Source organism: Mustela erminea, chromosome 5 (assembly GCF_009829155.1).
Source record: "Mustela erminea isolate mMusErm1 chromosome 5, mMusErm1.Pri, whole genome shotgun sequence".
NCBI classification, from domain to species: domain Eukaryota; kingdom Metazoa; phylum Chordata; class Mammalia; order Carnivora; family Mustelidae; genus Mustela; species Mustela erminea.
The window spans coordinates 116,439,020-116,465,193 of NC_045618.1; the positions used below are offsets into that span (position 1 = coordinate 116,439,020).

General features: G+C 48.8%; 1 protein-coding gene across 4 annotated transcripts in view; it reads right to left on the minus strand.

The window, feature by feature from the left end:
• The window catches only part of SLC8A3 (solute carrier family 8 member A3), a 137,144-nt gene that overhangs the window by 14,329 nt on the left and 96,641 nt on the right, over nt 1–26,174 (minus strand). For all 4 annotated transcript variants that reach the window (XM_032344617.1, XM_032344618.1, XM_032344619.1 and 1 more), the window contains exon 3: nt 1,710–1,813. In XM_032344617.1, the coding sequence (XP_032200508.1) occupies nt 1,710–1,813 (104 nt within the window). The remainder of the gene's footprint in view (nt 1–1,709; nt 1,814–26,174) is intronic.

Here is a 26,174-nt window from a genome sequence, read left to right on the forward strand (position 1 = left end):
GATGAGTAATGGAAGATGGAGAGGGCTTTTTCCCCTAGGACACTAGGCATGCCCAAACCTAGGTAGACACAGAACTGGTCAGATCTGCAGAAGAGTCCCCAGAAGACAGTGAGAACTGATCAATCCTGTTGATAAGGCTTTAGGAGTATAGTTGCTGAATCCCTTAGATCTGTCCTTTAAGGAAAGGCTTTATGCTGCTCTTTGTCATGTGAATATGGAGTTGCTGCAGAATAATCTCCCTTTTTTGACAAACAAGTGGGTCTCACTGTTCCATCCTCCACGAGGCTCCCAGAAGCATCTCTCTCCTGAAAGGGAGTGTGAACGTCCTTCTCTTGGTACCTCCCAAGAGCACCCTTCTCCAATCCCACATATGCTCCTCCAGCACTTTCGAAGTAGTGGTTTCCAATCATTTTTCTTCAAGGGAAGAAATCTTTCCTTATATCTTCCTTGGCTGCAACATAATCAGTCCCTTAGGAATGGAACCCTAGCAGGTATTCCAAGATGCATGTCTTGAGGAAGGGAGGAGATGAGGCCACTCCTCTGGTGGGAGATGAGGGTTATCTTGGGATCTGGGTGATAAGCCTATTTGCAGATGCCAAGCCAAGGAAGGCTTCAGTGAACTGTGTTATTTCCCAGGGATCAAAACCCACTACACCATTTAGAGGCCCTTCTCCTATTGGAAAACCCGTAAGTTAATACTCTGGGCCCACCCAGTGTTAGTCCTTTTCCAGGGCCCTCTGGCTGGGGAGATTCCCATACCTGGAGTTATTGCCCTCTTTTTGCAGACTCCCAGTTTTCTGCTTTAGGGATTGCATGGTCTTAAAGCAGCCTGAATAAAGGTAGAATGAGATGGGCTGGATGTCAAGGGGGAGGGAGAGTAGTTCAGGACTCCAGATCATCTGACTACTTCCGAAGCCAGCTCTGTCTCAGAGAGGTCTCAGGAGCTATGGCCTCTGACACCTGGCACACCTCTTCATACCATGGTCTCCCCAGCTGTGAAATAGTCAGATAAGACACTTACCTCCATGAAGGGCAGAGGGGCCTATGAACCACTCTGCAAGGGAATAACCCGCCACGCACTCAAGGAAGGTTGGGGAATGCAGCAGGAAACTGTCAAAGCATCGTTGCAACACGGGCCCCAGCCCCCATCCCAGACTCTTCCCCCATTCAGTCCAGGCTCAAGGGTGAAGGGTAGGAGGGCAGGAAGGCAGGAAAGGGCACAGACATGCATGGCAGCACATTCCTTTCTTTTTCTTCTCCTCCCCACCCACCAAGGAGTTTCCACAGTTTCAGCTTCCATGGGTGTGTGGGGGCTGTGGGGGAGAGTGCCGGGGACAGTGGTGATCAGATCACTGGAGCACGGGGCGGGAGGAGGTAACTCGGTAGGGTAATGAGAGGTTGAGGCTGCAGCGCTGTCCAGAAGGTGGGAAAGGAGGACTGGGGAATCAGCTAAGGCTAAGAAGGCAGAGATGACACCGAAACAGGGTGAGAGCGAGAATACAGGAGGGAAAAGAATAAAAAAGTCCTTTGGTCAAAAAGAGGAAAAAGGAAAAGGGAAGAAAATGGTGAGGGGTAGGGGCAGGGAGGAAAAAAAAACAGAGTTGCTTTTTGTGGCTGTTGCTTTTCAGTTTCAATTTTTTTCCTTTCTTTTTGTTTTTGTTGTTTTATTTTGTTTTGTTTTGTTTTGTTTTTTTTAAAGAATCTCACACCTGATATTCCACGTTCCATCCATTTCGGTTCACCAAGGACAATGAAGAAATTCTCTTGCCTTTCGTATTCCTCCTCATCTACTATTTTAACCCTTATGGTTTTCCTGTAGGGACAACAAGAGAGAGAGGGTGTCGACTGGGTCGGTAGATTGGTTGGTCATTTGGAGCACAGCCTTTAAAATCATTCCCCATCACTCCTGGCACATGCAGCCCAGTCCCGCCGTGGCGGCATCCGGTAGGACTACGGTGGATTGTATTTTTCTCATATAAAAAAACAGTCTCAGCTTTTCTTGTCTCCTTGGTCGTAGTTTGCTTATGGGTGTGAAGGAAAGGGAGCTGGGAGGCAAGGAAAAGTGGGCAAAGGAAGGGTTCCAGGAGGACAGGAGAGAAAGGGGAAGGGCAAGGGGGGTGCTGGTGGGGGGGGGAGTCAGTTTAGATCCTGCTGATGGTTAGTAAGAAGTCAGCGGGGCAGCACATTCCACGGGGTGTCACATGGTAACTGGCATTTCCTCGGGAAGCAGGTAGACTACTAACCCATTGGGAATGATCCAGGGCCCTTCACCAACAGGAGATATACCAATAGTACCAAGCCAGGGGCTCGTTTTCCCTTCCTGTGTCTATACTCACTTCTTATGTGAGCCTCTTAAAGAAAACTTCAAAAGTATTTATGAGGGAGAGAAACAAAAGAGAGAGAGAGAGGAGAGAAAGGAAGGCAGAATTCTAATATCTTTGTCATTCTTGATCTTAAGGCTCCAGTAGTGGGAACGAAAATGAGTATGTATTAACCATCATGTGATACAGGACTCCTTTAATATTTACCACTGAAGCACTCCTAGGAAAATGTAAAGAAAATGATATGTCATCAAATTCTAAATCACCTCTGTACTTCTATTGCCAAGGCTGGTTTCCTCAAATGCTGATTATCTGAGGCCTGGGAAAAGTGGTGAAGGAGCTTTCCCCAGGCTCCAGATAATCATTTCTCGACATCTCAACTGAGCCTAGTGTCGTTTAGAAACAAATCACCAAGCAAAGCCAAGTTTCTTTGAAAATCGCTCCCCTCCAGAGACTCGCATGAGGCTGGCTCAGGCCAGCTGTCCTTGGAGAAGTTGCGCTCCCCATCTTGGTCCTTCCTGGAACCACAGTGGGGTTTGCACGTCCCAGTAGCGAGCCATGATTGTTATTTTCTGCTTGCCTTGTCTTTGGTCTGGGACCCAAATGCTCTCGAAAGGGCAAAGAGATACTAAAAAACAATAACCTAAAATGTCTCGTCAGAGCCTCTGATGTTCCTCTTTCCTTCTGAAGACACGCTCCGCTTTGCTGTCTGTAAAATGGTAGACTGATCTGAGGGGGTTTGCTGGCCATAAGGTTTGCTGTGCACTTGGGTTTTGTGTGTGTGTTTCACAAGTACACTCTAGGTCACCCTTTTCGGTGCTATTTTTGGACACCTTTACATACCTTGCTCAGTAGACAAAAGACAAAGCTAAATGAATGATAAGAAGATTTTCTAGAAACTTCTCTCTAAGCCCTAGATATGGGAACCTGGGGCTACCTAGGAGTTGTGAGCCTGGCAACTTTTCCCTTGCAGGGACTCTGCTGTGGGTTAGGAGTGGGTACTCTGGGACCAAGGGCCTTGCTGGAGGAATATGAACTGGAGGGAAGGAAAGTTGTCCCCAGATACTGGTGGCTCCCCTTGACCCAGATGGTCTGTCCAGAAGAGGATGTTCTGACTTGCCTGTGGGAAGTCTGGGGTGTGTGCGGTCATTTAAGTTGAAGGCAAAGGCTTCATCTACTCTGAGAAATACTGTGATCTTGTGGGAAAGCTTCCACTCAAGCCATAATCCCCAGCCCACCATTCTAAGTCTCTGCCACCACACCTAGATGTTCTCTGCAGCGAAAACAAGAGGCCAGCAGATAGGTCTGCAACCTTGACCTCAAACTAAAACTTGTACTTTCAGCTCAATCAAGGTCAGGAGGGAAACACACCTTGACAGCAGGAATATGGCAGAAAAAATGGCTCCTAAGGCCTGCTCTGAGGAATGGGATGAACCATAAATAGAACCCAAATCCAAATATACTGATTGCCAATGTCTGCAGACTCTAAGCTTAGCCCCGAGAATAGCGGCCCATGGGAATCTGTGCTGAGCGCGGAGGCCAGTTTCCCAGCACTGCCCTCCCACCTGGCGCCGGGTTGTGTGGTCTTTCTCTTTCCTGTATAGAAGGCCATCCAGGAGAAGCAGAGAGCCCCGTATATGATACTCCGGGCTCTGGCTCTCTCTCTCTCTCTCCCCCACGCTGTGTTTTTCCCATACCCATTTCTCCATCTCACAAAAATTACCATTGACTCCTGAACATCCCTCTTACGGATCCCATGTGACAGGCTGACAGGTGTTAGGGCAGTGCTGGGATCAGAGAGAGGGAGAGGGAGAGGGGCAAAGAAAGGAAATGAGAGAACAAGAAAGAAAACAAGGGGACGTGGACTGAGAGAGGCAGAAGAAAGGGAGAACAGAAGACAGACAGCCTGGGGAAAGAAAGAACCAGAAGAGGAGAGGAGAGGAGAGAACGTTAATGTTAGTGTGGAGGACAGGGTACTACACCTTTCTGAAAACTCATATCCACCATGCGGGGGCCCATCATCTCAATGAAGTAATTCTTGTTTTTCTCATACGCCTCATCATCAATTACCTTGATGTGAATTGTTTTGCTGTGGATGGAAAAATAAGTATCATAAGCAGGGAGCAGATTGGGGTGGCAGCAAGCCAGCTGGGAGAAGGAACAGGAAGAGAAGGAAACAGTAAAAAGATCCAGAAAGGTCAAAGTGTGTCCCCACGGGGGCACCGAGGGGAGGGGCTGCCCCAGGCCCCCTTCCAGGCTCCCTGGGCTCCTCTTAGGCTTCGTGGGGCTTCGTGGTATGGTCAGACTCAAAGGCTGGAAAGTCAAAGGTTCTGGGTTCTAAGCTTGGATACGCCACGTGACCTTGGACAAATAATGTAACTCATACAGAATCAGGTTAAATAATGCTTACACCGTCCCAGGGCAGTTGTGAGAGCAAGGAAATAATATGAGCATAATGGTCCCATCATTCAGGTCCTCCGTGAGGTTCGCTTCCTTGTCCTTCTCGCTCTGGGGACAGGGAGAACTTTTTGATTTTTGAAATCAGCTGGTATTGGTCTGAAAGGCATATGTTATAGAAAGGACGCGGATGGGGGGCCTGTTGGCCTGTGGGAGTCTTGCCTGGACGCAGAAGGACTTTTTCTTCCCTTTCTCTGCGGCAGGGACTACCATGGGGAAGCCAGGAGGGCCAGGCGGCTCAAGTCACACATTCTGGAACTCACAGCGGGCTTCAAAAGCTTGTAAGCTACCTCCGAATGAGGCCTGCAGCCTCAGTGGGGGCAAGAACCGGATTACATGAACTCTAGGGCGCTCTGAGCCCCAGTTACCTTACAAATCCTATAGTGACCTTGCGATTAGCACAATTATACTATTTTTACGTTAAAAGGTTCTAAACAGGGGCACCTGGGTGGCTCAGTGGGTTAAAGCCTCTGCCTTTAGCTCAGGTCATGATCCCAGGGTCCTGGGAGGAGCCCCACATCGGGCTCTCTGCTCTGCGGGGAGCCTGCTTCCCCCTCTCTCTCTGCCTGCCTCTCTGCCTACTTGTGATCTCTGTATGTCAAATAAATTTTTAAAAAAATCTTTAAAAGGTGCTAAACAATGAAAAACATAAACCAATTTTTGTAGTCCTGATTTTCATTTTCCTTCATTCCTTCCTTCCTATTACTAGGAGCTTTAAAAACAAGGATGGACCTGGGCCTCCCCCAACCTTTGCTTAATAATGGGGACATTCCAGCACCAGACTCCAGTTGAGGCCTGTCGCAGAGGGTGTGGGACACTGCTGGAGGGGTGTGCCCAGAGCTGAGTCTCCCCTCAGCAGTGGGACGAAGGGACACATGCAGGAGCCCTGTCCAGCTGCCCATGGGGCGTGCACCCTTGCAGACTTGAGGGGGCCACAGGCCTACCCTTTGTGGACCCTTTGTTGAGGAGGCTGAGGTCTTCTGCACCACCCTTTAAAAAAAAATACACACACACACACACACACACACATATACACACATACATACACACACACAGGTATATATGTTGTATATATATACACACACACATACATAAAGTAGGACTATCTTTACATTCTGACTTGGAACAACCTCTCTGCTCGCCCAAGTTTTCCCACATCCCCATCGAGCGTGTTGGATGGTTACAGAGCTTCCCTCGTCCATGCTGCTGACCCTAGAGAACCAATGTGGGCCTGTGGCTCCCGAGGTGAATGAAGAGTGGTTACTAACACACCCTAGCACCTGCCAGTCTGCGGCTTCAAAATCAGAGACGCCAAACTGTCCTCACTTGCCGCACCCACGCCGTCGCAGCGGAAGCTGGCTCACCAACACGGAAAGTGTGAGCGTTCAGCCTCTGACTTTCCTCCTTGAGAGCAGCGGCCCTGGTACTAGAGACTGAGGACCTGGGGTCAGATCGGACCTCCACTTCTCACTAGCTGGGTATCCCCGGGGCAACCAGCTAAAGCTCTTCAAGTCTCATTTGTTATCTGAACACCTACTTCAGAGCGTTCTTAAATGAGATCATGCCCGTGACGCACTTGGTGGGGACACGTTCCCTCCCTCGTAAGCACTTAATAAATAACAACCATTATTACTAAGGGCAACAGGACCCTGATGTGGGGGGTTGAGAGTCGTATGGGAGGGACTCTTGCCATCTCCAGTCTTTAAGTCAGAAAATAAGGGGAGATCAGCAGATAGAACGGGTGGCTCAAGACGGGGTACAGGCCGGAAACGGAAGTCAGGTCAAGAAAGGACTGGATAGAGGCGCCTGGGAGGCTCAGTGGGTTAAAGCCTCTGCCTTCAGCTCAGGTCATGATCTCAGGGTCCTGGGATCGAGCCCTGCATCAAGCCCCTCATCAGGCTCTCTGCTCAGCAGGGAGCCTGCTTCCTCCTCTCTCTCTGCCTGCCTCTCTGCCTACTTGTGATCTCTGCCTGCCAAATGAATAAATAAAATCTTAGCCAAAAAAAAAAGATAAAAAAGAAAAAGAAAAGAAAAGAAAGGACTGGATAGTGCAGGACGATCCATCCTAGATGGGTTAGCGGAGGGGCTGATAATGCTAAAGTGAGAGCACAGACAGCAACTCACACGGTTTTTCAAAATCCGGCCTTGAGTCTCTGTCAGTGACAAGCTCTGGGCTGGACAGACCACGTCTGGGGACCGTCTGTGACTTGTGCTTGTGACTTTTAGCGAACAGATGAAGAGAATAAGAGATGCCATCGATAACTGAGGAACTGAGGTGGGCCTAGCAAACCCACTGGCTGGAGGAGTGCAGGAGACGGGGTATCTGACTCCCTCGCTGGGATCAGTCATGGGGATGGCACTACCTCCATTTGGACCCTGCCTGGAGCTAGAGAAACCCTTTCCCTTCCAGCTCTTGAAAACCAAGTAAGTCCTCAATTCTGCTCAAGCCACAGATGAAGCCACAAGGACATTTAAATTAAGGGAGAGTCACCAGCCAGGTCTTGAGTTCTCTTTCCTAACTTGTTCTTCCTCATTTCAGTCAACAGCAACATGGTCTATCCAGACCTGGAAATCACCGCTGATTCTTTCCTTCTCCTCACTCTTTCCCCCAACCCCACCCCAACCCTAATGTAATTTGCTGCCACATTTCCCTCTGCTACTGAGACCCCAGTCAAGACACCCATTGCCTCTCCTTTGGACTTCGTAATAACTTTGTAAGAGATATTCCTGCCTTTGCCCCCTCCTTCAATTCCTTCCCCCATAATGACCCAGGGCTATTAAAAACACAATCCAAGTCCTATCCCACCACTATCATTGGAATAAATGCAGTGTCCTTACCATGGCCTCTAGGATCTTACACATCCCAGCTGCTGGTGACTTTGCTGACTCCATTTCCATTATTCTCCCCTCGCTCGGGAGTCCCACACACACTGGTCTTTCTTTCTATTCCTTAAATCAAGACCCTTTCCACTTGAGGCATCATCCTTGCTTGTTCTCTGTGCCTGGGTCTGTGCTATCCTCATTCTTTGGGTCTCCACATAAGCATCACCTCCTAGGAGAGGCCCTCCGTGGGCACCTGACCTCCTTGTGTCTTTCTCCTGCTCACTGTCTCTACCCCCCCCAAATGGGTCACCTTCCTCTATGTTCTGTCTGCTCATTCCCTTCAGGGCACCAATCACAGCCTGAAGACAAATGGCTGGTTTATTAACTTACTTGTTTCTAGTCTGTCTGTCCACATTGGAATGTAAGCAAAGGGAAACTGCCTCACTTGCCGCCACGGTCCTAGTGGCCAGCGTGGAGAAGGACCTTGACCATGACTTGCTGAAGGACTGGAGGTGAATTTCTGACATGGCCAAGAACACACCTGCCTTTTTGCAGCAAAAACTCATTAGGAACAGCAGTAAAACATTGCTTTGAAGGCTTTTCTGATATAATGCCCAAGGATTTCCATGGGCCAAAGAGACCAGAAGCCCAGTGTCATCCAACTCTACCGTCGTTGAACGCACTCCACTCGTCTGTCTACAGGACCGCTCTCCAGCAACACCCTGGGACTGAATTCATGGGGCTTGGCTGGGGGCTTTGAACCATACCAAGGCGAGGTGTTGACCTGCCCTGCTTCTCCTCCCAGCCTTCTGCTGAGGGAGGAACCAAAGCCGGCAGCGCTCCCAAGCTCGAAGGGGTCACTGCTTGGAAAAGACGCTCCCAGGAGCTCTCCCACCAACAAGCCAGGAGGGATCAGGAAACCCGTTTCTGGTCTGCCTGCCTGGCCTCTCAGAACATTCCTTTGCACTGAGGACACCCAATTCCAAACCAGACCTCTCGTTCTCGGGACACTGCAAAGGGAAGGGTGCTCTTTAGCCACTGAGTTCCCTGAGGGTGAAAGAGAGCGAGGAAGCAGCATTTATTTGTAGAATGGATGACTACTACCCTGGAGGAGGGCCCTGTGGACTTGGCTTTACACGGGAAAGGGATTTGCAATAAGATACACATTTACATTCTCAACACCAAGAGAACGTCCTTATTTCATCCTTACTTCCCCCATCTAACATAGGAATTATTACGTGCACTTTAAAGATGAGAAAACAAATTCTCAGAGAGGCTAAGTCACTTGCCTGGCGTCATACAGCTAGCACACAGTGCAGCTGGGATTTTAGCAAACGTCCCTTATTACTGCTACAGCTTATTTTATGCAAGCAGGAGGATAAACTCTGGACGCCATTCCTGAGCTGTGCCACATCGAGGAACCACAGAATTCTCCCATTTAAATGCAGGCAGCAGGGGAGAAATTCGGTTCCTAAGTGGCTCTGCCTGGGTACTGCGCCGGGAGTAGGAGGCTGGCTAACCCTTTGGCCCTCCTTTTCTAAAAGTAATCTCTAAGTAATCTCTAATTTAGCTGCTCTTCGGATTTCTATGAAATGACTCTTCCCCATTGAGAAGGGTTCTTTCTCATCGTTTCCAGGTGCTCCAGGCCTGCTCACAACTCACAAAGCTCCCTCCACCCAGGCCTGGAGGACAGCGGGCAGTGGACCAGTAAGCCTTTTTGTGGGAGCTTTCAGAAGCCTCATGATCTGTGTTGGGTTCTTGTAGTCTTCCTTATTAGGTACCAGCAGACCCCCCTCTCTTCCCCCAGCAGGTTTCTGGCCCCAATTCTGGGCAGAAAAGCCCCTCCCATCCCCAGCCACACCCAGACAGCCTGACCCTGGCACTCCCCAGGCTCTTACCAAGGTCTAGGGGAGAGGTTCCTTGTCTCATGAAAAGATTTAGGATGCCCCCAAGTGATTCCCTCTTGAAAATAGATGTCCATAGGGTCCCCCAAAACAGTGCTTCTCAGACTCTGATGTGCATATGTCTGCCTCCTGGGGGATCTTGTTAAAATGCAGATTCTGATTCAGTAAATCTGGGGTGTGCCTGAGACCCTGCGTTCCTGACAAGCAGCCAGGAGGCACCCATGTTGCTGGTCTAGGGCTCAAGACTCCTTGGAGAGGTCTCTCTGATGCTATTAAAAAAGGAGGGAAAATCAGACAGCTGCTCAAACTCCAGCACCCGTCAGGGAGAAGGAGGCTGGAATGGAAGGGTAGCACTTCAGCCACAGCCTGGAGTTAGTAGGTCCTTTAAGATGCTGTATTCTCGGGGGGACATCAGAGTGCACCCAGAGTAGGGTGATGGGTACAGTGAAAGGTCTGCAAACCATGTTTCAAATCCATTTGCTAATATTTATATAGTGCTTACCCTGAGCCAGGCACTGTGCTACTCAAGCACTTCATGAACATTAAGTAATTTCATCCTTACAGCAAACCAGCGAGTCAGGAACCTGCCAGGCAAGGTGCTGTTCTCTCTGCAGGTATGAGCTCCCTGGAACCTTGCCATAACCAGTGAGGTAGGTACTGCTTTTGTCCCCAGTGTGTAGATGAGGAACCAGAAGCCCTGAAAAGTTAAGAGACTTGCCCAAGGTCATAGCTGAGTAAGTGGCAGAGTTGGGATGTGAACCCAGTGTGGCTCTAAAGACCGTGCTTCTAAGTGAGGTCTGCAATGTGGATCCACGGGACAGGCGTCTGTTGCAGAAGACGACACTGCTCAGTGGTCCTGGGGCTGACACAGACTCTGCTTCCAAAGCACTGTGGCCATTGGCAGGAAGGCAGACTTCTACTCGGCACAGACCGTGACAGCAATGAGATGAAGTGGCAGATAAGGGAGTGGCTGCCCGGTTCCTGGTGGTATTAAAAAGCAGGATAATAAACATGCGTGAAAATGGCCATGGAGAGGATTCCTGCTTGCTGCACAGAGTCAGGTAGATGACCTGTAAAGGTCTACACCCAGTGGGGTACTGGTAGACCAGCTCTCTGGGGGGAGACAAAAAAAGGAACTCTGATTTGGGGTTTATGCCTTCCACAGCATAAATACCCACTGTAAGTCAATCTCAGGCAACTAAGTTTTTAATGACCATCTTGCAAAATTCCTAAACATTTAACAATCTGCTCTCATGAACTAGCAGGAGCCAGTTCCAGCACACCACGCACGGCGTCAGACTCTACTAAAAATGTTTAAGAGAGGTTAGGATGACAAAAGGTGGTTCTGATTGATTTTGACCCTGGAATGATTTTGTCCATGCTAGTGTTTCCTCAAAATGGGCAATGATCTGATACAGTGAGGTGAATGTGTTTCTCCAAACAAGCCGTTGGAAAAAAGTCTCAAAGATTTGGCTTGTAAAAGGAACATGGGTGGGCAAGAGAGGACTTGGGCCCTTAAAAGCAGACAGTTTTCTTGGGCCCAAGAAGAAGAGGAAGCTGGAGACTTGAACCATGAGAGGGTCTCAACACACTGTTTCTGGCTTGAAGATGAAGGCTGTCATATGAGCAGGAATGCAGGTGGCCTCTAGCAGCAGGCTGCTCCCTGAATGACAGACAGCAAGGACTGGGACCTTCAGGCTTTAAGCCACAAGAAATTGGATTCCGCCAACCACCTGAATGAACTTGGAAGCTGACATTTCCTCCTGGCTTCCACATAGGAGCCCAATCCAGCCTTGATGTCAGCCTCGTTGAGACCCTGAACAGAGAACTTAGTCACACCAGACCTGAACTTCAGAGCTACAGAACTGTGAGATGATAACTAGATATTGTGTTAAGCCTCAAAGTTTATGACAACTTGTAACAAAGCAATAGACAACCAATATGTGAGGCTTGTTCATTTCACAAAGTCAGGAACTGAGCCAGATGATCTCTTGAAACTGTCTTGCCGTATCTATTTTATAATCATAATCCTCTGTCCTGATGGCATGGCCTCTGCTAGGCTAGTTAACACCTCTATGCAAAGTTGAGAAAAGACACAGCCCTGGAGATGCAGAGCCTGGCAAGGACAGGGTGCTTTTCTCCAGCTTGCACAGCAACGCATCAGGATGCTGGGCTTGGCATGGAGAGAACTGGCTGGATTGTTAGCTTTCCACTCAAGGGTCTTTATTCAGTGCACAACATGCACAACTGTAAGCAGCAGTCCTGCTTGGCAGACTCTTGTGTGATTCACTCACTATTCCATACACATGCCAGAACCAGCAGGAATATGGGACAGGCTGAGGCAGAGAGATGGATTTCACTGAAGAACTCTCTGCAAGTCGGGGGGCGCAAGGAGGGGTGGTCAGGTGGGTGGGAGGATGGCGACACAGGGAGGTACAAATTGGGAGGGAGGGGTGTTTGGGTGCATGTGAAGGAGCATGCACGTGATCTTTGCTGCTTTGGCATCTATTCTGGGCCCTTCTGATAAGCCCTCTACAGCCTGCAGCTTCTTCATAGTTAGGAGTACCTGTAGTCACAAAGATAGAGCTTCCTCTAAGCAAAATGTATGAACATTTTGTCTCCACTGTCAGTTAAGACCCGACTGCTGGGCCTGTCCACGGGCACACACCTGCACACGTTTGAGGACTTGGTGGTCATTCTGGAATGTCTGGGCTCGTACTGGGCACTGTAACTCATGATTGACTCATTTGCTCTCCCAAATATCCACTTTCCCAATGCCTGAAGAGCTTCTTACCTGTGGCTAAAGGGAAAAGTGCATCTCACATGACTGTATGATTACAGATCTAGTCTTCAGGATAGGGTCAGAGGCAAAGTGGTACCAAAGCCCCCCAAAGGAGCCACTCACTCTGTCTCCCAAAGGTGAGGGCAAAGTGAGGGTATTTTTATTTCTTAGAAAATCTGTCTTCTAAAATAGGCATCCTTGGCACACCTGGGTAGCTCAGTTGGTTACGTGTCTTCGATTCAGATCATGATCCCAGGGTCCTGGGATCAAGTCCCCCATCAGGCTCTTTGCTCAACACGGTGCCTACTTCTACCTCTGCCTGCTGCTCTCAATGCTTGTGATTCTCTCTCTCTCTCTCTGACAAATAAAATCTTTATAGGCACCCTTCCTTTCGAAGGTTGTCATGATTTGCAGGTCAGCTTTACAAGGTAAAAAACATTTTAAATTACAGATTTTTATTCTCTCCATTATTTCCTAGGATAAAGACTGAACCCTTCATCCCAGGAATTAGAAGCTCTCTGTAATGTCCGTCCATCCATCCATCCATCCAACCACCCATCTCTTCAACTTTATCTTTTCATGCCTGACCACAGAAAGTCTACACTTCAATTCTCATTATGCTCAAAACATGCCATATTCCTGCTCACCCTGGAGACTTTCCTTCTTTCCTCCCTCCTTCCCTCCCTCTCTCCCTTTCCTCCTACACCCATCGCTCCATCAACCCACCCACTCATCCACCCATCCGTTCCTTCCTAATGATGATACCGCACAATGAAACTGCATAATACTTCATTCACTAAGTATTTATGAAGCTCCTAATGCATGGCAGACATGATTCTCAAGCAAGACTTTCCTGTAGCGGGGAGGCAGATAAGCAATCAAATAATCACAGTCAAGTGTGGTCAGTGTGATGATAGAGGAAGAACAGAGCTGAGGAGGCATGTGGTCAAGAATAAAATCAGGGAAGCCTCACCAGAGGAAGGGGTATTTCAGCAGAGGCCTGAATGGTGAGTCAAGTTGGTCTGGCCACAAGGAGAAGAAAGAGTCTTCCAGAGAGAAGGGATGCCCTATGGAAAGTCTTGGTGGTGGAAAAAAAAAATACATGGTGGCTTCAAGGTGATGAAATGAGTTCAGTTTGGCTAGAGCACTGAGGGAGGGGGGAGGGGGGAGCAGATGAGTCAGGAGAGAAGGTGGGGTCAAGGATAAAGGGCCCTATAAGCACTTGGGATAGTCTGCCCTCCTCTCTACCTGTCCAGGTGCCTCTTACTCCATTCACATAGAACCTAGATACCACCTAAATCTGGAGGATGTTCCTACACATCCAGCCCATGATGGGTTCCTGACCTTCTGACTACTGCACTAATCCAGTCATCTACTGCCTGGTGCAGTCCATACTGCCTTCACACATCATTATCTTGCCTCCTGAGCTAGGCTCTATTTCAAAGGCTCGAAATATGTCTTGCCTCTCTCTCCTTCTTTGGTTCCTCTTCAGGGCTTACTAGATACATGGTCCGTGATGCATCCATCCACCCATTCCTAACCTGTTAGAGCAGGCAGTTAGATAGACAGGAGCAGCCAGGGAGAAAGGAGGATAACAAAGGGACAGTTGCCAGGGACGGTCTCCACCTAGAGACCGCTCCATCTCCCTTAGACCAACCCTTTTTGCCGTTTAGCCCAGACTGATAAGCAGAAGATAGGGCAACAGAGATGGCCCCAGCTTTGGAACCTGCACACTTAAGAAAGACCTTATCTGCTAGTAACCCCAAGGCTCTTATAATATCTCTGTAATACCATCTGCATTGCGGGTTGGTCCCCCCACCCCCACCCTGTGGGTTGTCTTAGGGGCTAGTGGGCAGATGACGACCATAAACTTGCACAAAAGGTTAGAGGGGAAGAAACCAAGACACGTTCATGGGTGGAGCCATGGTAACAGGATGGGAGGGAGGAGACCAAATGAACCCCCAGAAAATAACAATGCGGACTCAGCATGCTGCCTCCCTCCTCTCCTCTTGCTCCTCTGCCTCTGGGGAGAGCTGTCTCCTTTTGCCAAAACAAAAAACCCTTTGCTACTTTCACTCTATCGCATCCCTCTTTCCTTGGAGAAGACGAGGACCAAGGAATTACACAACTCACCACCCCGGTAACACACCCAGTCGTTACATATCGGAAGTATGTTCCTGCTCTCATGAAGCTTATAGTCCTATGATGGGAACATGGACAGACAAACATCCCTTTTGCTGCTTCCCTTGGCTTGTGCGGAATTTCCATGCAAGTAGGGGGTCACAGTTAGCTCTAGGGAATGTATTATCTTAATACGGCGAATCAACACACTTGCCTCAGGTCGCTCCAACCCGTCTTGGTTTGAACAAAGCGGGAAGCTCAAGGAAGCTTTTTCTCCCAGCCAACAATGCAATGGGAGAAGACCATTTCTCCCAGCCAACAATGCAAAGAGAGTGCTGTGTGTTTGTGAGTGTGTGCTCAGACACGTGGAAAATCAATGTGCTCATGCACTGTCTAATTACAACTTCTCTGCCAGGATGACAGTGCTCTCTTCTTTTTAAGCTGGGATAGATTCCTCTCCCTCTTTGCTGCCTTGTGGTGGGAAGGGCTTCATATTACTGTAGTGTGAGTGTGAGTGGGATTGATGGGGTGGAGTGAGGGCTGGGAAGCTCCACTCTAGGTTAACAGGAGAGTCTGGCCTTGAAAGTCCCACTTAGGGGTGCCCGGGTGGCTCAGTGGGTTAAGCCTCTGTCTTAGGCTCGGGTCATGATCTCGGGGTCCTGGGATCGAGTCCCGCATCGGGCTCTCTGCTCAGCAGGGAGCCTGCTTCCTCCTCTCTCTCTGCCTGCCTCTCTGCCTACTTGTGATCTCTGTCTGTCAAATAAATAAGTAAAATATAAAAAAAAAAAAAAAAAAAAAGAAAGAAAGAAAGAAAGTCCCACTTATTCTCAAAGGAGCATCCAATTTCCGATCCGCAGAGCAGTGGATTTGTACAGGGTTAGGCTCTACATGTGACTTGGTTATTTCTAGCCCTGTACAGCCCTCATGTTTGCTCTGCCTCTCCTTAACCGAGTGGGGTCTGGGAAAGGGAGGACGATTCACAGCTCCAATTCTTTCCCACTTGCTTCTAAGTCAAGAGGGGAAGTAAAACAAACAAACCTACCAATGGTCTGGGAACAAATGCCTGCTGTACCCCAAAGCTGATAAATTCCCTTCCTGGAAAAGCAATGAAAATTATCTACAAAATCATTTTATTTACCTGTGTGCTCCCAGCACCGAAGAGACCAAGTGGCTGGTTACCTGATTAACGGCTTTGGAGATGTTGAGTCTCTCTGTCTTATTTTCTCTCTCCAGTGGGCATCTCTCTCTCTCTCTCTTTTTTTTTTCCCCTCTCTTTAGATTTTCTTTATGTACTTGAGAGAGAGCAAGGGTGCGCACACAGGTTAGGGGAGGGGCAGAGGGAGAAAGGCGTCTCAAGCCGACTCTGGGCTGAGCCAGGAGCCTGACACAGGGCTACATCCCACAACCCCCAAGGCCATGACCTGAGCCAGATCAAGATCCGGATCCTCAAACGGCTAAGCCACCCGGGTGCCCCCGGGTATCTCATTTTCTAGAGTGACTGTGATCCAAGCAGAAAGTGGAGAAGACCATATCGTATGGACACGAACTTCAGGTACAAGAAAAACCTGCTAATAATTAGGAAGCGAGAGGGACCAGCTCTTCCGGATTTGAGTCAAACATTATCGAGGCTCTGTACTGCCAACTTCATGCCCTGTCCGTAAGAGCACGTATACGGCCTGTACTGCTGCTGGATAATTTCTAGAAAGCCCAGTGAATAGCAAGTTCAGGAAAGAGTCCTGTCCCTGGGCTGGTTAGAGAAAATCCTTCAATTAGAGACTTAACTACATGGAAAATGTGCTTATGCTATAGATGTTTTCTTGACTGAATCAATCAGGGACTAAACGAAGACAGAGCTTCTGTGTCACACACCGGCAGTGGGCTCTGTTCTCCTGCCAGTCAACGGAAATGCCGCCCCCTGGGGTTGTGCGCAGAGCAGCAGCTCTGGATGAGAAAACAGCAGACGGGTCACTGTCAGCCATTGTCACCATCTGAGTGTATTGTGCTGTGGGCCCAGCGGGGTTGTCAGCAATTTCTACCTGCCAGACTCCTGCATGAACTGATTTCCAGTTCCTGCCTTCTTCTACCAGCCAAAGGGCAAATTCTTGTTTTGCACCACCTAGAGACAAAATGGGGCCCAGGCTGTCCGCGGTTGGAGCAGACTGCCTAAATCTGAGCCCCATCTCAGCTGCAGCAGCATGGAGCACTGTGTCCCCTCCAGTGTGACAACCTAGCTCACAGCGAGTTTCACAGCACTTGGTGACCTTGTCAGGAACGTAGTAGGCAAACTTCTTGGAGAACAGAGAGTCCAAAGGTAGAAGCTGACATTTTCACAAGGGTGAGGGGCATACAAATCCTATTTGCCAGTGTTTAAAGCTCTGATATTCCGGGAACAGTCAGTGGAAGAGGCTGATGGGGAGCAGAGAGCAATGGGTCCAGAGATGATACCGGGCTGAGGCAAGTGAGGAGTAGGTGCAAAATTTAAGGGTACACCAAACGACCCAGTAATCCACATCAGCCATATTTTACTGCGATTTTTTTAAAAGTAAGAATTAATACAACAATCGTGATGAACAAAATACCACACATTTAAAATAAAGACAGGGCCCAAGCTTGACTCCCCTCACCCTAACCCTAATCAACTCTATATAAGGGGGGGCGGGAGGCCTTATTTCTCTCTTGGGATTTTTGTGGGTAATGGTACGACCAGAAAAACGCAACCCTTGCTATGGAAACTGTGGGTCTCATTCAACTCAGTAACTGGGTGTGCGCACGAGAGAGAGAGAGAGAGAGAGAGAGAGAGAGAAAGAGAGAGAGAGAGAGCACGAGCGCTCGCAAGCGCCGTCAGTAGGGCTCCTGCTTCACTCTCCAGAGCTAACAACTTTAGCCTTCCAGGATGCCCGCCAACTTCCTGAGCCTCATAGCGTCAATCCCTCCCACACTGCTCTCCCTCACCTGTCCTCCCGCAGCTGAGGAAGCACCTGCCCTCTGGGACAGGCTGGATCTCGGCAGTGCTCCCTATTTTTAGACAATAGGGAGGGACTGGGGGAGGGCGGAATGTCTTCTCGGAGAATATTGCCTCTGAACTGTGCTCTGGACAGATGGTGGCCAGCTCTCTGTGGCTACTCGTTTCTGCCTCCCTGACCTTGTCAGTTCTGGTCCACCTCTCCTCTCCGCCATGCCGCCCTACTCAAACCACTGTCACATTAGGATGGGACCCTTGCGACAGTCACCCAACCCAGCTCCCTGCTTCCATCCCGCTTTCCCTGCTGCAGCCCATTCTCCTCTCTACAGTCAGAATAAACTTTTAAAAATTTGTTTTAAAAAATCATAACATGCCACTTCCCTCCGGAAACCCTCAGTAAGTTCCCCTCATACTTAAGAGTACAATTAAAATGGCATCATCTAGCCCAGGAGTTCTGAAACATTAGTACTCAAAATCACCCAAGGGCTCCATCCCCAGAGCTTCTGATTCCGAAGGCCTGGGTGGGGCCTGGGAATTTGCATTTCAAATAGGTTTCCAGGCAACTAACTGCTGGGTTTGGGGGGCTCCAAACCACCCAGAGAACCTGATGCCGCCCACAAAAACTCAGCTTGGCTTCCCCACCCTTCTCACCTTCGGTCCTCCCCTGTTTGCTTTCTATTTCCTCAAATCCATCAACCTCATTCCTGTCTTGGGTCCTTTGCCAAAGCAGTTGCCTTTGTCTGGATCTTTCCGCCTCCAGATACTCTTAGGACCGGGTCCTTTTAAAATGTCTCAGAGCGCATGTTACTTCCCTGTGCACTCCCTGGGATTGGACTTCAGCTACTCTCCACCAAACCACTCCGGTTTGTTTTGTCTTTCTTGTTTATTCGCGCATGGTCTGTTTTCCCCCAGTCTAATACAAACTCAGTGAGGGCGGAAACTGAGGCTATCGCATTTACCAGCACCTGAACTATCTCTGGCACAGAGATGGTACCACTACGTTTGTTCAGGGAACGAATGAATAGTACTAAGTGGGGGAACCGGAATTCGAGCCAGGGACGGACTGCAGAGCCAGCCTTCCAGGGGTCCGAGGGCTGTGGCTGAGATGTGGCTGGTCTCCGTGACTCCATTCTTGCCCACACAACTCAACTCCCTTTAGAGCCCGGTTACTGGGCTACTCTTTCTTCCCTTCTTTCTTTCTTCCTTTCTTTCTTTCCTTTTTAGGAGCAGGAAGGGGCAGAGTGAGAGGGAAAGAGAATCTCAGTGCACAGCTGACATGGAGTTCCTCTCAAGACCCTGAGATCATGACCTGATCCAAAAATCAAGAGTTAGATGCTTCCCCGACTGAGCCACCCAGTTGCCCCTGGGCTACTTTTATGAAAAGGTCACTTGAATCCCTCTCCTTTCCCTTCCCAAACAAGTCTAAACTCCCTTCCCCGGTCCTCGACACATGCACGAAAGGAGTCACCTTGGCTGGAACCTGGCTCTGCTGTCACTTCAATACTCCACTCATGGCTTCATTGCAGTGTATTTTCCATGCTTCCTTCCAGTGACGGACTCCATGAAAATCATTAGTCACTCTGTCATTAGTGGTTCAGAGGATGGGCCCTATGGCCAGAGATATCTGGACTCAGGGTGTAAGAGTTTTAGGACTCGCAGCAAATTATTTCCTCTCTATGAGTCTAAGTTTCCTTCTCTGAAATGGGTGTGATACTAAAACCTGCCTCAGAAGGTTTTTGAAAGGATTGAGACAAAGAAGTAAAACTCGGAGCATGGGAAGTGGCATGTAGTAAACAGTACAAAATGTCACTGAATGTGGTCATGGTCTGTTGTTTAAGTAAGAGCCAGAGCCACCAAGGAAAAGGATTCCTTCTTCCCTAGTCTCCAGGATCAGGTCAGAAGAGGGCAACACGGTTGGGAGTAGGGCAAGGGCTGGTGTGGGACCAGGCAGGGCATTTTCTGAGCTCCGTGGTTGGCCCGAGGAATGGTTCGAGACGAGGGGGTATGCCTGGAGAGGGCTCACATCTCCTCAGCACCCCTGCTCATTTCCCAGCTCTGCATAAGGACCTTAGGAAGTCTTAGGAAGTCTCTTTGCTGATGGAGATGGTCCTTCCGTAGCACCTGCTGCCCCAGTGCAAGCGCCTGCCTTTCGGGGGGCCACCTTCCCTACTACCCAACGCTGCTCTTGGCTTTCTCCTGAGGCAGGAGCGCACACGTGGCTGGTGAGGCTGCTCATGTGTCTATTTTCATCCCACCCATCTTTCGTGAAGAGACACCCGCAAGGATCCTGTCTGATCGCCATGGAGGTTTGTGTGGAGGAAGCAATGGTACCAAGGGTTGTACTGAAGACTTCTTGGCCTCAGCAAAGGGCTCCATAAGAGGTCAACGAAGTGGAGGCAGCATGTGAACTCACTGCCCACGGAGCCTGATCCTGGCTGTTCTCCTTGACAGACAATCCCCCCACCTCCGCTCCCTTTTCTTAACCAACTGAGCCACCCAGGCGTCCTCTGCGCTCTTTTCTTTTACCAGAGATGCAAGAGTCTGACTTTGTAGTCCCAATCAGTGCCCGTCGCTCAGGTTCCTCTTCCACCTTGCCCCCACGTCAATGACTTCTGACCCTGCTCCCTCCCTCCATGGGCCTGGCGGCGGGGTGGCCTAACTGGCTTTCAGTGCAAGCGAGTCTGTTTCCCTTCCATGACAACTGTCTTCCTCCAACTGCCACCTCTCAACCCTTCCTGGGGCCAGAAGGTCTGTAGTCAATACTCATTTCGAGTGCAACACACGCATACTTCTGCCCTTGTGGTGGAGAGCCTGTGTTCACAGAGAGGCAAGGGCCCGCTGATGGGAGCTGGCCCACAGCCCCTCTGGAACCCTCAGTTAAAGACATGTTTGTATCTACTGCACATCTGCGGGCTGATGTCTTCCCCATGACGTTCAGGGCATGCCCACAGCCAGGCAGAGCTGTGCACCTGGAACAGAAGGCGGTGACACTCCGGGTGGGAAAAGAAAACACAATGACAGTGACAGTCATATAATGCGCTGAAAATTCTACATCTGTCTGGAGGGCCTTTAATCAAGGATTTTGAAGCACATTCTCCAGACCTTGCCCATTCATCTACCCCACATTCCTGGGAAAGAGCCAGCAGGTAGGGAGCCGAGCACTATAAATAGAGTACTGTATCATTATCTTTGATGTGAACACTATGTATTTAGACAGCATTTCTCTGAAGAGCTAAAGGGCTCCACACACATTATATTATCTAATTCTAACTCATTCATACAGCAGCCCCCAGACTGGCTGCCTTGCGGTAGTTTGCTAAGGCTTTGGATCCACAGAAATTCACTCTGATGCTTTCTCCCTCCTGTCCTGCCCCTGCCTAATTCACAGACACTTTCTCAGGGCCGCTCCCACGAGCCCTCAGGAGCCAATACCATAGCCTGACTCATCCTGTCTACACACCACACACTCTGTTTCACGCTGGCGATACTAAGCACTGGAGGAAGAAGACGTGATTCGTTTCCTTGCTGTCAGATTTAATCTGGGCCTAGTTTGTTGTGTTTTGAAAGTGCGGTTTATATAGACTTCGTGATTCTAGTGAAGACACGAGGCAGGGAATGGGTCTGCTGGGTGCACTGACCACACAGGCCCATGGTGAAGGCCAAGCTACCATGGTCAAGGCCGAGGACAGCAGCCTTGTTCACCTTGAAAATGCACATCACCTTTAAAATTGATCAAGTTGGGGCGCCTGGGTGGCTCAGTGGGTTAAGCCTCTGCCTTCAACTCAGGTCATGATCTCAGGGTCCTGGGATCGAGCTCCACATCGGGCTCTCTGCTCAGCGGGGAGACTGCTTCTTCTTCTCCCTTTGCCTGCCTCTCTGCCTACTTGTGATCTCTCTCTCTTTGTCAAATAAATAAAATCTTAAAAAAATTTTTTTTAATTGATTAAGTGGATTTTGTTCACTTGTAAGAGCTTCTGTGTTTCCCTTCCACTGATACCATCAGGGAGGCAATGTTCTTCTGTTAGGTACTCATTGTCCCCCTCACAGTCGTAAAGAAGCAATCAAGTGTGTTATTATTTCCTCATTTGTCTCTCCCCCTCCCAACTCTAAGCTCCAGGAGGGCTGGGGCTGTCCTTGTTTTAATTGTGTCCCTATCCCTGATGTTGAGCACATGTCCGGTGCATAATAAAAATATTTGTGGAATGACTGAATGAGGGAATGAGTGATGGTGTGAGTCACAGTGAGCCTGCTCTGGTTTATGGCTTCTAATCAGGCCCTTTGTGGTACCAGTTTAAGTTCCATTTTAGGGAATGACAAAGGCCTCCACTCCCACTCCGTGCCATGCACCTAGAAAATACTGTCTCACCAACACTCCCTCTTGCTCCCTTCAGCCCTCAAGGAACACCTAGGGGCTGCTCGGGTTGAAGCCATATACCTTCCCTCTCCTCCCAGTTTCCATCACACCGAGTCTAAACCCATCCAGTAGTTCAGTGGAGCTCTGCCCTCAGCGTGGTTCTACGACCTGCTCAAACAGTGCAGCATCCCCAGCAAGCTCTCGCGCCTGCGTCTGCATATGTGATATGGTGGGGAAAACACATAGACTCTGGGGTCGCAGACTCTTGAGTTCAAGTCTTAGCTCTAATGCTTGCAGCTGTGTGACCTTGGCCAACTTCCTAAGCTCTTTGAGCTTCTGTGTCTTCAGCAGTAACATGGAGATGATAGCATCCACATCGGGTGGTGTGTAGCCTAGATGAGAAGACACAGGCAGCAGGCTCAGTAAATCAACATTCCCTGCCCTTCTCTTCTATCCTCGACCCTTCCTTTGACTCATCCTCCCTCCTGGCTGCCACTCATCCTTTGGATGCTTCTAGCTGTCACCCCCTAGGTTTTAGGCTCCATGCGGGAAGTGTTGAGACTCGGACTATATTTAGATGCCTTAGCTCTTTTATCTTTTACACCACTGTGTTGCTATGGTGATGGTGGAGAGGGAAGGGGGAGGACAGCCTGAAAGGAAAGATGGAGCTCGGCCATGAAGATGGGTGGATCTGGCTGGGGATGGTTCCAGTGAGCTGGCGCTCTCCAAGAACGCTTACCTGTGCATTCCATCATCAGGAGGTGACCCAAGGAGATAGGAGGAGGCAATGCCCAGGAAAAGTTCTTACGAAAAGGGGAGATAAAGAATGACTGTTGAAAATTGTTCATTATGCTGCCCAGCCACAGCCTTAGCTTCTGGAGCCTTCCTCGAATGGTTTATCAATCAAGGTTGGCAACTTGCCCAAGTCACGCAGCTGGTAAATGGCAGAGCAGGGACTTGAACACAGGCCACCTGGACTCCTAATCCAATGCTCTTTCCATACCAATGGCTATCAAAAACCATTTTTTAAAGCTGAAGAGAATTTGTGTGAAGAAGGAAGCCTACAGTGAGGTATAACCAAGCACAGCAGGCAAAATCAGAGGTGCTCTAGTTGAAGTGGAGGGTTCCTCTTGGACAACCTCTCCTTCCAGCCTCACACACAGTGAGAGAGGGGTTTAGGGAGTCCTTCTCCAAGTGTAGTTGTGGACGTCCCCATATTACAGACATCTGGCGTAACTGTAAAAGTGCAGCTTCCCAGATCTTAATCCCAGATTCTGATTCAGTAGATCCCAGGAGATTCTGATAAACACTAATTTAACAGGAGGCAAATTAGCAAACTCTTGAGTCAAAAAATTGGGAGAAGGGACATAACGGAATGATCTTTCTCTTTTCCTATTTGATTCCTCAAGCTCATTTATAGCAGCCTAAGGGCAGGCATCTCAAAACAATCAGGCTAGACTGTTCTTTGGTTTCCAACTGCCTTCTGGGCCTCAGCCAGTTGCTAAGCTCTGGGTTCTAGCCTACGGACTGGTCATCAGGGTCCACATGAAATCGTAGCCATTGTCTGACCCTGGTGAGGTCATCATTGTGCCTAACAGAGCAGATATACATGCAAGGAAGCTCTGGGTAAGGGTTCAGGGAATGGATACCATACTCAAGAACATACAAGGAATGTTTATCAGGTGAAAAGTCCCAAAGGAGCATGTGACCAAGTGCAAAGTCTGGAAAAATATACAGGGGCAGGAAAGCCCACTCATTGATTTCCCATCATTGAAGGGTTTGGGAGAATTATATGACAAAGCAAGGAAGTCCTGATGATGCAGTTGAAGAAGGCAGTCAAGATTAAACTGAGGTTTTTATCTCCCCTATATGCTGAAAACCTAATGATGTCCCCCTCCTCTATAAGCAAGAGCTTCCTCTGGGCCACACACTGTGCTTTAAACAAATACCTCATTTAATTCCTCCCAGTATCCCAGATACTATTAGAATTCCTAGCTTGCAGGTAAGGAAATTGAAACTATTAGAAGTTAGGTAATTCTGCCCAAGTTAACTCAGCTAGTAAGAGATAGAACCAGGATTTGATCCCAGTTAATGGTCTGATGCTAAGGCCTATGTATATTCTTACCCAAAATGAATCCATAAAGTAAGTGTATGAAGTCCAATTGAGTTCTCATGATGAAGGTTTTTTCAATCTCAAATTATTTCCCCCAATTTTGGGGGAGATGATCCCTACTTAGCTGATGTTTTGGGATAATCTAGTACTAGGTAAGTGCAGGAATATCTCCAAGAAAATTATTTACCCAGTTTTTTCCATTTCTGCTTCCTGATCTTTCAGCAGATTGCATTTTTTTATTTATATTTTTTAAGATTTTATTTATTTATTTGACAGACAGAGATCACAAGTAGGCAGAGAGGCAGGCAGAGAGAGAGAGAGAGAGGGAAGCAGGCTCCCTGCTGAGCAGAGAGCCTGATGCGGGGCTCGATCCCAGGACCCTGAGATCATGACCTGAGCCAAAGGCAGAGGATTTAACCCACTGAGCCACTCAGGCGCCCCAGCAGATTGCATTTTTAAAGTGTTTTTAAAAACAGATTTTAGAAGCCCCCAACAACAGAGGACCATAATACATTCATTCTGTAAGTCCTGCCTCTGAGGCACAGCCGCAGTCCCATCTGTTCCAGAAACCTTATCCAGTGACTCTTCCCCTGTGGGCCACTCTCTTCAAACCTGTCCCATTTCCAGTTTGTAGGAACCACTTGGCACCCAGTACCCACAACCTCTGTCTTCTCCCATCCTTGTTGTCCTGCGAGCTCCACGGGGGCATGGTCATGCTGTACGTGTCTCTGTTTCTCCAGCACTTGGCCCAGTGAGGTTAACTTGAGCCACTGAGCAGTCACAGAGGAACAGGAAGTTGAAACAAGGGAAATCAAAACTGGAGGAGGCCAAGGAATTGTCAGTACAAAGGGAGGTGAGCACGGACAGCATGGATTCACCAGCCTCCCATGCAACTGACTGGTTTCCACGGTGCCTTTTGGAAACTGACCTGGCACCTCTCCCCGGCATGTCTGTCCCGTAGATTCTGGCCACGTAGGTATAGTTACTCATTTCCAAGATCCGTCCCTCAGGCATGGAGCTCTCTGACTGAGACTTCTTCTCTCTGGATAGTCCTTTACTGCTTAGAACATGCTCTTTCATGCATGACCAGTCAACAGTTTCCCAGTTGTCCTGTGGGGTAGGCAGGGTGATTGTCAGGGACCCCACTCTACTTATTGCCGAAAATGGAATTATGGGGTGAGTTTTGGCTCATTTCCTCTCTACCAAAGGAAAACAAAATCCTATTGGAAAGGCGGCTGGCAATTAATCTCGAGTTTTGCAGTAGGAAGAGGAGAGGAGCCAAAACTAATGATAACACCAGACAGTAGACAACGGACCGTGTTTTCTATTCCTAGCTGCCTAGTACCAGCTCCCAATACCTGAAGGATAGGGAGTGCCGGTAATTCCTTGCATGTGCCCCAGGCACTTCTATTTACAGCTACTTCATGTTCTCCTCACAACAACCTAGTGAGATCCACAGAGCTAAAACCACTCTCATTTGAGGGGTTCGGTAATCAAGACCTAGAGGAATGAAGGGCTTTACCCAAGGCCACACAGCTGGTAAATGGCACTGCTTGGCTTAGGCTCACATCTTCAGGTAACAAGGCCAAGGTCTGCCCCGTCCACACCTGAGCGTTCTGAAGGTAACAGAAGCAGTGTACTGAGAGGGTCCACTTCGATGCACTGGGCATATTACTACAAAGGAAACAAGAGCAGAGATGTTGCTCTTAAACTGATCTGTGTTTGAGTCATAGTCCTGGCACTAATAACTGGATAACATTGGGAAAATCACCTTTCCAAGCCTCAATTTTCTCATCTGTAAGAGGACGGCAGGAGGATTAAGGGAGACATCCTCCTGCGGGCTGCTAAGCACAACTTGCTCAGTATGTATTCATGCCCTTATGCCTGTTGACAGCAACACTGGCATTAATTGCTGAATCTGTTTTTAATGAAATGATCCCGAATAAGATTGTATCATCTTGGTTATTTTCCGAGATGGGGATAGTACCCCACACACGTAGGCATCTTCTCTCTTTCACCAACTTCCCTATTCTGTTTCCTACAAGTGGCTGTAAAGTTACTTTTCAAGCATACCCTCCATTAAGAGTAGATTTGATGCTTGTTGCCAGCCTTCTTGGGCTGGAGGGTAGCAATCCTGTGGGTGGGTGGTTATCTTATCTTTTCACCCTGCTGGCCATTATTCAGCCAAGCTTAACACATTTCTGCCTTTTCATTTTCCCTCACCCTCTGTCTAGTCAAGTTTCTAAAGAAGCAGACTTGTCACTGAAGTCATCAGACAGAACACTTAGCATTTTCCTCACATGCACACACATTCAAAGTACTTTTCCATCTCTCTCC